Raw genomic sequence first — 13323 nt, 5'->3', positions numbered from 1 at the left:
TAGTTTCCCAGAAATGCTAGGTAAATATCCCCATTGTTTACTGAGTAACCAACCCCATAATCAGGCAAGAGTCCCCATACCAAGTGCTGCCTCGAGTTTGGCTCCTTCTGTAGGGATGCCTCTCCCAGGCACCACCCCAGGCAGATGCCCTCCACAAGGTCCCCTACCAAGGCCTTGCTAGGGGCTCTGCACCCCACCCCGTAGCATGGCTTTGTCAGTCACAGCTCAGCATCCTCTTTGGAGAGTCAGCTCTTCCCAGCAGCCCCAAGAAATTGTGGTCTACAGAATATTTTCTACTTGGTACTTTTCTTCCCAACAAGCCAGATGTGGCTTGCCATTCCTATGTGACAAGAAGTCTTACTAACCTTTGACAATGTCCTGGGCTGGTGTTAACCCCGAACGTGGAGAAATTGGAGGCATTGTGGCTGTGTGTTATGCTACTTGATCGTTTTTTCTGCGGGCTATGTTTTGTTTCTAGAGTTCCCCTCTCTGTATCCCCCTCCTCCCACCCCACTCCCCTCATCCTCAGGAAAGAAGAATGTGTCCTCATGGAAGATGTCTGTCTTCTGCCTGAGTTATTGCAGGATTCTTAACCTATCCTAAACTCGTGTGTCCTGAGCTCTCTGCCTCCTGCTTAGAGTTCATATGTGAACTCTTTTGCCCATCCCCAGTAGGGGATCCTCTAGTGTAGACATCCACCTGAAGGTAAAGACTTCACTAACTGACTTCTCAAGACTTCTCTCTTCAAGGATACTTAACCTTGTGATCTGGACATAGGTGATACCAGAATTCTATATTTCTGATTTAGTAACTCAGATTTCACCATGCTAGAATTCTGAGATGCTAAGATTCCATGACTATGGATTCTATGCATTTAGAATTTTATGGTTTTTGTGTTTTCATGAATTTGTCATTGACATAGTAACATTAACCAGGACTCACTTGTCCTGGGTTTTTGTGTTTATTTTCCGGAGGATACAAGTCTCAGATCTGGACTCTCTTCCCTGAATTTGCTGAAAGCAGAGGAAGAGGATTGTTGGGTAGGTAAAAGATAGCATTCCCACTTCCCCTGGGGTCCTAGGGGGGTGAAATATGCCCAGGGCAGCCCAGTCCGAGGCCCCAACCCTCAATCCACCTCTCTCTTCCCAAGTCCCTCATTTGGGCTTCTAGTAACTGAGGGGAGCAGGAAAAGCAGGCTCTTTTGCAGCCCCTCCACCCAGCTTCCTTTCCTCCCTGGCCTGCCCCAGCTGGGATCTCTGGACAGAAAGTTAACTGGGAGACTGACCCGGTCAAGTGGGCAGAGGGGGAGGGAGGGTTGAGCACCTGGCAGGGAGCCAATGAAGTAGGTATGGGAAGTTCCCCAGGGAGCCCTGCAGCTTTCTCTGAAGGTGAGGAAGAAACAGAGGACGGAAGTGGGGGTGGGGTGTGGGTGAGGGTACTGGTAAGGGTGGGGTGACCTGTTATAGCATTGTAGGGCTGGAGCTGGGCTTCCGGCCATTGACCCACTGGTGACAAGGGACCTCCAGCCTGGCGCGCTGGGGGCAGTCTGTTCCCGTCCCTACCCATTGTCCCAAACACAAACTGTGTGTCTTTGTCTGAATCAGACTCCCAGGAAAACCCAGAGGGCAGGAATTGGGGACCAGGAGCCTGGCCCTCCAGTACTCCTTCCTGGGAGGGCCCACTCAGGCCACGAAAGGGAGCAGGACTTTCCAAGGATCACACTGGGGTTCGGGGCAGAACAAGCACTGGAATTACGGGCTCCTGCTTCCAGCCCAGAGCTGTCCCCCCACACACACTCCAAAGGGCCTGAGTGTGACACAATGCTCTCCCAACAAGACAGCCGCAGCGGGCTCTGGGTGGGAGGAGAGCGCCCCGGGCCGCCTCCCCAGGGTGTCCGGACCCCTCCTCCAGCCCCGGGCTCTCCCTGAAGCTGCCAAACCCAATTTTCCGGTGGCTGCCCTGGAGGCTGGCTGGAGCAGGAAGCCTCCTCTGGGCAAGGACCCCTCGGGGCACTGTCCTCCTCCCTCCTGACCTCCTGCACGGGAGCCACCAGCACTTCCTCCTGCACCTGTCTGCCCTGCCCTCTCCGCCTGGGCACCGGGAGGCGCGGCCCCTCTCCAGTTTCCGTCTCCCAGGCGCACCTGGAGACTGGGACCGACTACCAGGGACCGACTCCCAGGGATCAACCGTGGCGGGGTTCCGGAGAAAAGGGGCCCGGAATAGCGGGGGCCACTGCTGGGCCATTGGGTTGGTGCAGTGTTGGGAGCACAGCCCGGGGCCCAGGGGGAAGCTCTGCTCTGTGGAATTGTGGAGTGTGGCTGTTGGGGCTCAAGGTGCCCCTCTGCTTTCCTCAGGTTATCCCCACGAGGCAGAAAGAGACAGGACATCCCGGATCAAACCCCCTTGTTACCAGCCTTCGGAGTCCTTGCCACAGTTTGGCGCAGCGCCTGCGTGATCTGTTTAATGTCTGTCCCCTCCGAGCCGTAACCCCCACCCGAAGAACCCCGCTGTGTTGCACACTGCTCTACCTCCAGAAGCTGGCACCCTCCCTGGCACATGGCAGGCTCTACTGACGGTGAGACTTTCAGATTGAAAAGCAGAAGCAGAGGCACCCCTAGGGGCTGGACCCCAGCCGGGTCTGCTCACCTAGCCCAGGCCCCTGCTCCCCGTGGCCACATGGCCCACGCCTCTTCCTCGGGGGTCCTCAACCTCCAGGGAGCTCTGGTGGGGTGGGGACGGGGGAGCTGTACCCGGTCATCCAGGGGTCACCTAGCCTGGAGTGGTGGGTGCCCTCTCTGGCTGTGGCTGCCTCTGGGAGCCTGGAAGGGGAGGGGCCTTGGAGGAGCCCGGCATTGCAGAGGGAGCTAAAAATAGCCAGAAGAGATGATGTCATCAGGTTCCCACAGCTCAGCAACCCCCCCATCACACACATACACACACATTCTCACAGACACAGATACACACAGACACAGGTGTGGGCACACACACACACACACACACACACTCATAGGGGAGGGAAGCTTCTGGGTTCCAGGGCCGCAGGGGCAGGGAAGCCTGGTGAGTGTGTCTGCATGTGTGTGTGCATCTGTGTGTGCCTGGGTTTGCATGAGCGTGATTGCATGCGTCTATAGGCTCATGTGCTTGTCCAGATGCATGCATTTTTATGTCTGTGTGTGCTCTTTTGTAAGCATGTGCATGTGTTGTTACACACGCCATGTGGGGAGGTCCACGTGCGTTAGTGGCAGTGTGTATCTCTGTTTATAAGTATGTACTTGCAAGCACCTGTGTTTGTTGCATTGTGTGTCTGGGAGTCTACTTATATTTACATGTCTGCATATGTTCATGGACTGTGACATGTGTCTGTAAATGTGTGGGCCCCTTTGTGGGCCTTGGGCACTAGCCCAGCCACCTTCCTGGTTTAACTGAGGTTCAGTGCCACTTTCCCCAGACCCCCAAGAGCCTCTTCCCCCCCAGCCTGTGCAGTCTGGATATGACACATCAGTGACTTCTCTGCCTTCCCTCCTCTCAGGGTCCCAGTCTCTGGTAAGCCTTGGAGTAGAAGGACACAGACACCATTCATTTTCAAATTCAATTCAAAACCTCACAGGCCTCCTGAACCCCAGGGGGCCAGGCCAAGGCCCTCAGGCTTCACTCTCACCCCCAACCCTCAGGGAAAGGAGCCCCAGACACACACCCATGCATAAAGTGACACCTCAGGGAAGAGTCCCTCCCAGTGTTTCCCTGCCCTGAGACATAACTCCGTGGAGACACACCCCACAAAAACCCAGTTACACCTGATGACACAGAGACACACGCTCAGAAAATCCAAATGGAAAATCCCCAGGCCAGAGTGTTTAGCGCCCTCCCCCTTTCTGGACTCAAACTCAGTCTTGCCCCACCCCTAACCGCCCCAGCTCAGCTGACAGTCCTGGAAAACACTGGCCTAGGAGAAGACCTAGGGGGCTGAAGGTGGCTCGCCCGGCTCGGAAGCAACCCCCTCCTGCTTCTGGCAGCCCCCACCCCATTCCTGACCTTCATTCCACTTAGTGAGCTGACACCTCTCTCTGGCACACCCAAACCCTTACAGACACACCCTGATACTCTGCAGCCACAGAGGCACACTCAGCCCTTGTCTGCTCACACTCTCATTGTCCTGGTTTCACACACACACACTCAGACACACGCCAACATCCGCATCTGCACACTGACCGGCACAGGCACAGAGCTACATACAGCTCACCTCCAAGCGCTCATAAAGTCACTCTGGCAATGAAATCTCTCTCATCCTACCCCTTTCTGATCAGTGCCCCTCCTTCCCTCCTCAAGGACCCAGCTCCCTATAACTTCCAAGATGTCTAAGGAGACCCTTTGCCCCTACCTCACAGGGCAGATCGAAAGCTGAGGCCAAAGATGGAGAAATGGTGTGTGTTGCCTACGAGTCCTGTCCTTCCATTGTCTAACTGTGATCGCTGCTGTCATCACTTGAAGCCTGTCCCTGGGAGCGGTCAGCCCCAACCCTGCCCTCATACTCTGCATAGTTGTCTGAAACACCTTGGAGCGGAGTAAGGCAGTCAGAGCAGAAATGAGTGTATTTGTCTGCTGTTAACCACCCATGACCTTTAGGAGATGCAGGTCCGGAGCCAGCCAAGCTTCTGGACTAGTTTCTGGACACTTCTAGAGGATCAGAAAGCTGCCAGGTTGACATAGGTGTCTGAGAACTGAGGAGAGGAAAGAGAGGGAAGAGTGTGAGGAAGACAGCAGTTCTGGAAGCTCCACTGTTCTTAGATCCACAGTTCCCTAGGCCCTCCACTTCCAGCCAATACCTCTCTAATAAGGCTCCAAGCCTTCAGGATGTCTGTCATCAAGACCCTACCATACTTTTGGGGAGGTATTTCACACAGGTTGTGCCCCCTAGAGTGCCCACACAGCAGGGCCAAGGGTGGGGGAAAACCAATGGCCCTGTCTTTCCACCCACTCCCCACCCTGCCTCAGGGCCCTTGGCTAACCTTGTGGCGGAAAGATCCATATGCTCATGGTGGCAGTATGAATGTTGTTGATACCTGTGCCAACGGTGACAAGATTGGTAGCTGCAGTGGTGGCAGCTGGGCCTTGGGGTTTCTGCCGATACCTTCTGTGGCTACGCTTGAACATCCTGGGAAACCGAGGCCGAGGCCAACCCAGCCCTGGCCTGCGGTAAGGGGAACTTAAGCCCCGGGGCCGAGGGGCACGGACCAACCGAGAAGGCCCCATGGGCACAGGGAGCTTCTGTGGTGTGCCTGAGGCTGCTCCTGGCCAGGGCAGCTGGGGCCTCTATGACATAGAGGCTGCATTAGGATGGTGCTCTTTATTGTAGGTCCTGGTCCTCAGCCCCTCCCCACAGGTCAGGCTCCCCAACGGTTCTCTCCATGGGTCCAGCCCAAGGGCCAGCAAAACCTCAGCTTGGCCCCTAGAGAAAAGGAATTCTGAGTAGGGGACAATTACTCCCTTGCTTTCTCATTTACCCACATAGACAATATTAACAATGTTTATTAAGCTTCTGCTGTGTGCCAAACAGTGCCGGGTATTTTACAAACACTCTCTCATTAACCCCACAACAGCCCTACAAGGAGACTCTATCATTATTCCTATTTCACATACAGTCGATTCTCATTATTCACAGTAGCTATGTTCTAATGAAGTCCCCGCCACAAATAGCACATTAGCAAATCGAGCCGATGCACCTACAGGGTTAGATTCCTACCAGCCTCTGGTCACATTTTTGTCAACTGATCAATCTGGACATGACCTTGTTTTATGTGTATTTCTGTTTATAGACACCTAATTTAAAGTATATTGTTGTTGAGTCACTAACATTGAACTCACAGTCAACAGCACTCTAACTTGTTACCTGGATGACGTTTATCTAACATACTTCCTCTGTAAGGCCCATCACAGCCTTCTTGTGCTCAGAAACATGAGACAGCACTTCAGCATTATTTGAATAACAGCATTATTTCATAAATCACCAACAAGAAGCATAAAAATGCAAAAAAAAAAAAAAAAAGGTGACACTGAATAGACCACAAGAACATATGTTTACATGGTAAGAGGTAGAACAAGGAGGCAGAGTAGCCTCTTGTTCGGCCTCAGCTGAGAACACGTGAATGAGGCAGCTCAACATTTTTGCAGCTCTACAAATGTCCATGAACGACCGCAAAAGTGACATGAGTATTGGTGTGGGGTTACAAATAAATTCTAGTAAATTCGCAGGTATGGAAGCCATGAATAAAAAGGATCGACTGTATAAAGAAACTGAGGCTCAGTTAGGTGAGGTCACACAACCAGAGGCAGGCAGGGGTTCAAATCCCTGGTGGCCAAGGTCTAAAGCCCAGACGTTTAACTCTTGCTGTTCTGTGCTCATTTATTCATCCAATCAATCAGGAATTGTTCACTAACAACTTCATATGTGCTGGGCACTGGGGTCATAAATGGAGCTGACCTGGCTCTGCTTCCTGAGGGAAAAGAGAAAGCCATGTGGATAATTAGTGCTAGGTCCCTAGAGGGATGTAAGTTGTGTCAACCCTGGGTGTATCTCCTTTCCTGCGGGAGAGAGGAATGTCCATGGCTCTGGCAGGCCTTGCACTGAGTTGCCGTGGAACAGTGGACCTCAGCCCCCTCTCTCTTTCCCTCTTACTCTACTTCCAGTCCTCCTTCTCAGCCTCCAGCTTTTCTCTGTTCCTGCTAGGAGACTTTGGGGTCCCCAGCACCACCCTAAAGGCCTCACTTGCTATCTCCAGTCTTAGAAAATGGACCTTGCTCCCATCGACTTCCAGCCATTACACCTGTAACCCCACTTGCCCTTGGCCATTTTCTTCCTCAAGTCCCAGACCAAGGCCTCCTCTCCTGCTCTTTCTGGAAGTCGGCTCTTCCTGCCTTCCTAGTGATTCCATCACTATAGACAGTCGGCTTGGTGGTTAAGATACAGACTCTGGCACGAGAATGACTCGGGGTGAATCCTGGCTTTGCCACGTACAGACTGTGTGATCACGGCAAGTACTCAACCTTCCTGTGCCCCTGTCTCCTGATATTTAAAAAGGGAATAAAAGAGATTTACAACAATCTCATAAGATTGTTGTAAAAAAAAGGGGGGGGGAGACCATATATGTAATGCATGTAAAACGTGATCTATACAGATACTAGTGTTATTGGCCCCCTCTCTCCCGTTTCTTCAGCTGCTCCCTGTCATTGCAAAAAAACAAAAACTAGTGTCAACTGTATTCAAAATTTTTTTAAATTGTAAAAGTCCACTTTGTCCACCCCACACCCCCTCTGGCTATGACTCTCTCCACTCTGACATTCCCACTCTGGGGTCATTCCCATTTGTCCCAGAGTGGGGAGAGAATCTTATTTAAAATCCCTAGAACTATTCTGTTTAATAGACCAGGAAACAGGTTTAAAACTGAGCCTAAGCAATACCCCTGGAGTCCCACAGCTAGGAGGCTGCGGAACCAGCCTGGGAGTACCTGGTCCCAGGGACTCCAAAGCCAGAACTTCCCCAGTACCTGCAGGTCGGGAGCGCTAGAGTGGAAATAGGGCCACAGGACTCAGTGCAAAGAGACGGGCAGGGGTTTGCCGGCTTGGAGTTGGGGTGCCGCTTTCGTGGGATTAGGGTGCCACCTGCCGGTGGAAAGGGGCGTCCTTGACACATCGCTGAACACGCTGGAAGGAGAGGAAGCAAGAGAAAGTACGGGGAGGGAGACGAGTAAGGAGGAAAGATGAATGGAGGAGAAAGATGGGGAAATCAAGATTTTGTAGAGGAAAAAGGACTAGGGGTCATTTGCTACTCAGAGGAGGGAGTAGAAGCTGCTAAACCTGGGTCATTTCCCCAAAAGGGTGTGTAAGAGAGACAAAGAGACAGAGAGACAGAGACAGAGAGGCTTTAAGTATGTGCCTCAGATGTTGCTTTGTTGTTTCTTAGTTGCTGGGAGTCAGTCCACACACAGTGTCGAGTGTGTGTGATGGGTGTGCGTATGTATTTGCACACTCACGAGCACTGGCAGGGGGTTACATATGTGTCTGCGCGTGACTGGAGAGGGCAGCTCCGGCAGGTGCGCCTGTGAACATGCAGGGCAGGTGCACGGAGCGGCAGGTGTAGGCTAGGGAGCTACCGCGCACTGCTGTGGGGAGGGCACGCAGAAATTCCAGGGGCCGCTCTTTACCCTCAGACTTCTCTTCCTTCTCCAGATCAGGAAGGGTGTTGCTGCGGTTGGCGTTGCCAGGCCGACGGGGCCTGCTGCTCCTGTGACTATGGGGATAGATCTCCCGGCAGCAGGGGGCAGCAGGGCAAGAGGAGGCTGGGTGGGGCGGGCGGGAAGGCGAACAGAGGACTTTAAAACTCCTGCCCCGCCTGCAGGTGAGCATTGGTGCCTGAGAGCCAGCTCTGTCTCCCTGCCTGCCCACTCAAGTGGCGATTCCCTGGAGTTGTCTGTGCCCTCTGGAGCCTCAGCAGATCCTTCTTTCGGAACTCACTACCGAGAGCCCTGAACAGGTGATGACACAGGATAGGGATTATCCTGTGAAGCAAAGTTAATCTGGAAATGGGTTTGGGAAGCTGATGACCAACGGGGAGGGTAATGAAAGAGCCCAGGGCTGGCTTGGCGGAGGAGTCCGGGGTATACAGATGCCAAGGAAGGGCCTGGAGTGACCTCTAGTCTGGATGTTGGGCTTGGAGTGCCAATGGAGAAACCTGCGGGGGTTTAGTGTGTCAGAGTGTCAGGTGCTGGGAGAGGGCCTGGGCAGTACAGCGAGCCAGGGGTGTCAGGATAGGACTTAGGAACAGTCCTGAGGTGTCAGAGTCTAGAGGCAGGGGAATTTGGGTGGTTTACAGGTTCTGGACGCTGGAGTCTGATATGTCAGGGCCCAAATGCCAGGGCCAGCCCAGGTGGCTGCTGAGGCGGGTGGCCCAAATTCCTAACTCACACTTGTCTGCCTCCTAGAAGCCACCATGCAGTGCTTCGGCTTCATTAAAACCATGATGATCCTCTTCAATTTCCTCATCTTTGTAAGTACGGGGGCTGTGGGCTCTTTGGGCCTCCCTGCAGGAGTGGGTCACAACCTAAGCAGAGCTTAAGCTGAGAAATGGGAGATCCCTGTGCCCAGACTCTGTTGCACAAGTTTCCCATGAGGATAGGGTACAGAAGTCTCCCCAGATGCTGAGTTTCGGTCTCAGGAGCACAAGTTGGGGTGGAAAAGCTTAAGAGAAGCCCCTCCCTTACAGGAAGTTTTAGTCTCGACATAGGGCAGGGTGGAGTAGGCTAACAGGAGTGACTGTCCCCGTTTTATAGTCATTGGGGGCCCAGGGAGGGGAAGAGTTTTGCCCAAGCTTGCCTAGAGTACAAGGAAATTCAGTGGCCTCAGTAGGATGGACAAGGAACTGAAAGGAGAGATGCCCAGAGACCCCAGAGCAGAGAGTCTGCCTCAAGCAACCCTTATTCATTCAACAAACATGTGTTGCCTAAGACGCTTGGGGGAAAGGTAAGTGAGCCCTTTCTTTGCCCTTGAGGATCTCAGGTCCAGCAGGCCAGACGGACAGACAGTTGCAACTATTAGGTCTGGCCTTAGCACAGGGGCAATGGGAGCCCCCAGGAAGGGCTTGATCCCTGGTCAGAGAAGACTATCTGGAGGAAATAGCTGAGGCTGGGCATTTGCACTGAGCGAGGGTCGCAAACCATGAAAAAGGCCCAGAGGCAATGAAATCAGGTATTGTTCAGAAAACCAGGAACAGATTGTATAGGGCATGTCTGAGGAAGCTGAGTAATGAGGCATGAACCCTGGAGATGGTGGTGGAGATGGGGAGAAATGGACCAAGGACAAAGCCCTCGGATGGTGGCCGGGAGACAGACAGAGGGGCAGGGAAGACAGAGGCTTTGAAGATAAAGCCCGTGTCTCTGCTATGAGCAACCCAGGGGATGGGCCCCGGGCAGCTGAGTACCCAAGGGGGTTGCAGCTCCAGTTGGAGCTGGACGTGGATATTTGGAAGTCATGTGACCACAAAGGGTCAGCGAGGCCATGGGAGAGGGTAAGAGCACACAGGCTGAGCGAATTCTGCGAAACCCAACTTGTACAGGGTATGTGGAGAAATGGCCACCAGGAAGCAGACAGAAAAAAAGCAATAGAAAAAAAGAAAGAAAAAGAAAGAAAGAAAGAAAGAAAGAAAGAAAGAAAGAAAGAAAGAAAGAAAGAAAGAAAGAAAAAAAGAGCAATAGGAGGAAAACAGGGAGAACATGGCCGCAGAGAGGCCAGGAGGGTATGGCGCAGGAAGCATCCACCAGGTGTAGCACAAGACAGCATCACAGACCTTGGAGCCAAATTAGAATGGCTTAAGTGAAAAAAAAAAAAAAAGAAAAAAAGAATGGCTTAAGTGAGTGGAGGTCGAGGAAGTGGAGACAGGAAGTGTAGAGGACTTTGGGGAAATTGGGCTGCAGGTGTTACCTCCCTGACTCCGGGGTGGTCCATTCCTTGGGCTTCTTCGGGCTTCAGGGAACTAACCTTTATCCATATATCTGGACAAGGCAGACAGATCCTAGGGATATGGAGAGCAGGTGTTCTGGCCCGAGGGGGTTAAAAGCAAATCCAGTTTGGTTTCTGGCCTCTGTTGCTCAGGCTTTGCCAGGCTGGGCAGGGCAGAGCAGGTCTAGGGCTCCTTGAAATTTGACCCTGTAGGGTGGGAGCCTGGCTCTCTGTCCTTGGACAAACATGCCTGGGATCCAGCCACAATCTGCACCTCACTCCTGGTTCTAGCCTCAGTTTCTACAGCTGGGGACTGGACACCAACGTGGTAGCGGGTTCATTCTTCCACTGATGCTCTGGGTCAGCAAGGCTTTGCTCTAAGAGCTGTGGCATCTGGAGAGTGTACCTCCTACCCCGTCTGGGCCTCTGGGTTCCCTGAGGTCTTGGGGTTGAGCCGGAGGGCCTCCACAAGAAGCCCTGGCTGTACCCCTCCTCTGGTGCCCCATTTTTCCTGGTGAGGCAAGAAGAGGTCTCGGTTAGATGAAGGGTAGGCCTGGAGTTTGATCCTACAGAGAAGCCAAATGAGCCCTCAAGGTAGGTGTCCCTTCTCACCAAGTTCCTCTCCAGAGTTGGAAGCAGATGTAAACCTCAGCCCCTCCTCTGCTGCTATGGTGACTCTCACCTATGGGAGGACAAAGGTGCTTGGCTGGGCAAGGAAATGGGGGGAGGGGGGCCTTGTTAGCCTCACCTGCTTGTTTTCACTCCTAGTTATGCGTCAGGACCCTGACAGCAGTGAGGAAAATCTTGTCTTGCCCTCCCCCAACCTGTGGATATTTCTGGAACCCCTGACCCCATTTATAATCGGCATTGATGTGCAGCCTGGTACTGGCTATGGGTGGCCCAGCTCCCATCCTTCTGGCTCCACAGAACGTTTTTCCTCCATACAGGACGGGTTTTTACAGTCCTTAGCCAATAAAGGGAGAAAGTTCTCGTTTCCCACCTTCCTGATTCAACTGCGTGGTAAGAAGCTGCTTGCCTGCACTGTTTTAAGGCCTGCCTCTCTGTCCCCAGCTGTGTGGTGTTGCCCTGTTGGCAGTGGGCATCTGGGTGTCAGTCGATGGGCCATCTTTCCTGAAGATCTTTGGGCCGCTGTCATCCAGTGCCATGCAGTTCGTCAACGTCGGCTACTTCCTCATCGCAGCCGGTGCTATACTCTTCGCTCTTGGTTTCCTGGGCTGCTACGGTGCTCACTCGGAGAACAAGTGCGCCCTCATGATGGTGCGTCAAGCCCAGCTCCACAGGCCTGTAACCAAGACCCAGGGTTCCCTGACCCCAGAATCCAGGCCCTGGGGATCCCCAGACCAAGCTCTGGACTCCAGGGCCCTTGGTAGAAGGGGCTGCTGCCCATTTTACTGGGTGGGTCACAAGTGAGGCACGAGGGACTTCCTCTTTCTCAAACTCAGACCTCTGTTCCCCGCTCAGTTCTTCTTGATCCTCCTCCTCATCTTCATCGCGGAGGTGGCAGCTGCCGTGGTGGCCCTGGTGTACACTACGATGGTGAGGAGCGGGATTGGGCAAGGGGGAAAGCTGGGGAGGATCCCTGCAGGTGGGCTGTGGCCTGTGAATGGCCACTGGCCACCATCCCTACTGGGCCCTAAACACTGGCCCGCCCCACCCAGGCCGAGCACTTCCTGACGTTGCTGGTCGTGCCCGCCATCAAGCAGGACTATGGCTCCCAGAAGGACTTCACGCAAGTGTGGAACAGCACCATGGCAGGGGTAAGGTGGGCTGGGGGAGACCCTGCAGGGGCAAGAAAGCACAAGGCCCTACTGACCACCCTGCCCTCCTCATCTTCAGCTCGGGTGCTGTGGCTTCAACAACTACACGGACTTTGAGGGCTCCCCCTACTTCCTGAAGAACCATACCTTTCCCCCATACTGTTGCTCCAACAGTGGCAACGGCACAGCCACAGAAGCCTGCACGGAGGAGAGGGCTAAGGACAACATTGTACAGGTGTGGTATGGAAAGCGGGGGGCTGCTTTGATGGCCTTAAGTGCTGCATGAAGAGGGGGTGCAGCTACTGACTGGGGACCTCTCTCCCCTCCCCCAAGGGTTGTTTCAGTCAGCTTCTGTATGACCTCCGGGCCAATGCGGTCACTGTGGGGGGCGTGGCAGCCGGAATCGGGGCCTTGGAGGTAAGGGGGTGGGGAGGTCAGGGTAGCTCCACTGGACCGGGGTGCTTGAGCCATCTTGGAGGCCTTGCTGAAGGAGACAGACTTCTCACAGAGCTTCAGAGAGGGTGTCTGGGTGGCAGGGGACTAAAAGTAAAGACCCTTTGCCTGTTCCTTTCCCACCAGCTGGCTGCCATGATTGTGTCCATGTATCTGTACTGCAATCTGAAATAAGTCTGCTCTGCCTCCGCCACTGCTGCTGCCACACACGAACTGAGGAGAGGCACCCTGGCACTGCCAGGTGGCAGTGATTAGGGTGGGGACAGGATCTAACAGTGTCACTTGGGCCAGAGTGGGCCGGCCTTGCTGCTCTGGACTGGGGGCCAAATAGGGGATCGCCCCCTTCAAGCTGTGCCTGACTTTTCCTTCCATTGGTGGGCTTGGGGCCTGAAGCAGCCAGTTCTCCTGCCCAACCTCCAGTCTGTCCCTGAAACGCTTGACACCGCCTCAGGCCCAGGTGTGCTCTTGCTGATCCCAGCAGCCTCCTGGGGGATGAGAGAAAGACACCCTATAGTACGGGCATGTGCAAAACCAGCAGTCACCAGGCGGATATGTAGAAGGCACTTCAGAACCCAATACCCAATTAAAATGTCTACATTTGGAA

General features: G+C 53.7%; 2 protein-coding genes and 2 long non-coding RNA genes across 8 annotated transcripts in view; 1 reads left to right on the top strand and 3 right to left on the bottom strand.

Annotated features, from left to right (window-relative positions):
• LOC118350807 (uncharacterized) overlaps nt 1-1577 on the bottom strand; it is a 7217-nt gene extending 5640 nt beyond the window's left edge. The window contains exon 1 of the long non-coding RNA XR_004805321.2: nt 366-1577. This is a non-coding gene — a long non-coding RNA (uncharacterized LOC118350807). The remainder of the gene's footprint in view (nt 1-365) is intronic.
• TSPAN1 (tetraspanin 1) lies at nt 930-13323 on the top strand. 5 transcript variants are annotated; one of them, XM_049094459.1, is made up of 11 exons: nt 930-1040; nt 2355-2575; nt 6861-7028; nt 8393-8527; nt 8976-9040; nt 11560-11766; nt 11971-12045; nt 12168-12266; nt 12346-12501; nt 12600-12683; nt 12846-13323. In XM_049094459.1, exons 5-11 carry the CDS (start codon nt 8984-8986, stop codon nt 12891-12893), a joined length of 726 nt encoding a protein of 241 aa, XP_048950416.1. In that variant the 5' UTR covers nt 930-1040; nt 2355-2575; nt 6861-7028; nt 8393-8527; nt 8976-8983; the 3' UTR covers nt 12894-13323. The 5 variants fall into 5 exon arrangements, with proteins under 5 accessions (XP_048950416.1, XP_048950419.1, XP_025276041.1 ...); XM_049094462.1 differs by having other exon boundaries at nt 6685-7028; XM_025420256.3 differs by lacking the exon at nt 6861-7028.
• P3R3URF (PIK3R3 upstream open reading frame) lies at nt 4572-5303 on the bottom strand. The gene is made up of 2 exons (XM_025420258.3): nt 5007-5303; nt 4572-4718 (listed from the first exon to the last, which is right to left on the bottom strand). Exons 1-2 carry the CDS (start codon nt 5248-5250, stop codon nt 4675-4677), a joined length of 288 nt encoding a protein of 95 aa, XP_025276043.1. The 5' UTR covers nt 5251-5303; the 3' UTR covers nt 4572-4674.
• Nucleotides 5509-11560, bottom strand: LOC118350808 (uncharacterized). Its single transcript, XR_007402491.1, has 2 exons — nt 11101-11560; nt 5509-10999 (listed from the first exon to the last, which is right to left on the bottom strand). It is a non-coding gene; the product is annotated as an uncharacterized LOC118350808 (long non-coding RNA).

Source organism: Canis lupus, chromosome 15 (assembly GCF_003254725.2).
Source record: "Canis lupus dingo isolate Sandy chromosome 15, ASM325472v2, whole genome shotgun sequence".
NCBI lineage: Eukaryota > Metazoa > Chordata > Mammalia > Carnivora > Canidae > Canis > Canis lupus.
This window is presented reverse-complemented; position numbering and strand designations above follow the sequence as displayed.

Bases quoted from the DNA above. Each gene is read 5' to 3' on its own strand.
- TSPAN1 (XM_025420256.3), top strand. From the start codon at position 8,984: ATGCAGTGCTTCGGCTTCATTAAAACCATGATGATCCTCTTCAATTTC. The intron at 9,041-11,559 runs GTAAGTACGGGG...CTCTGTCCCCAG, and splicing joins TCTTCAATTTCCTCATCTTT to CTGTGTGGTGTTGCCCTGTT. The intron at 12,267-12,345 runs GTAAGGTGGGCT...CCTCATCTTCAG, and splicing joins GGAACAGCACCATGGCAGGG to CTCGGGTGCTGTGGCTTCAA.
- P3R3URF (XM_025420258.3), bottom strand. From the start codon at position 5,250: ATGGGGCCTTCTCGGTTGGTCCGTGCCCCTCGGCCCCGGGGCTTAAGT. The intron at 4,719-5,006 runs GTTAGCCAAGGG...TCCTCTCCTCAG, and splicing joins ATGGATCTTTCCGCCACAAG to TTCTCAGACACCTATGTCAA.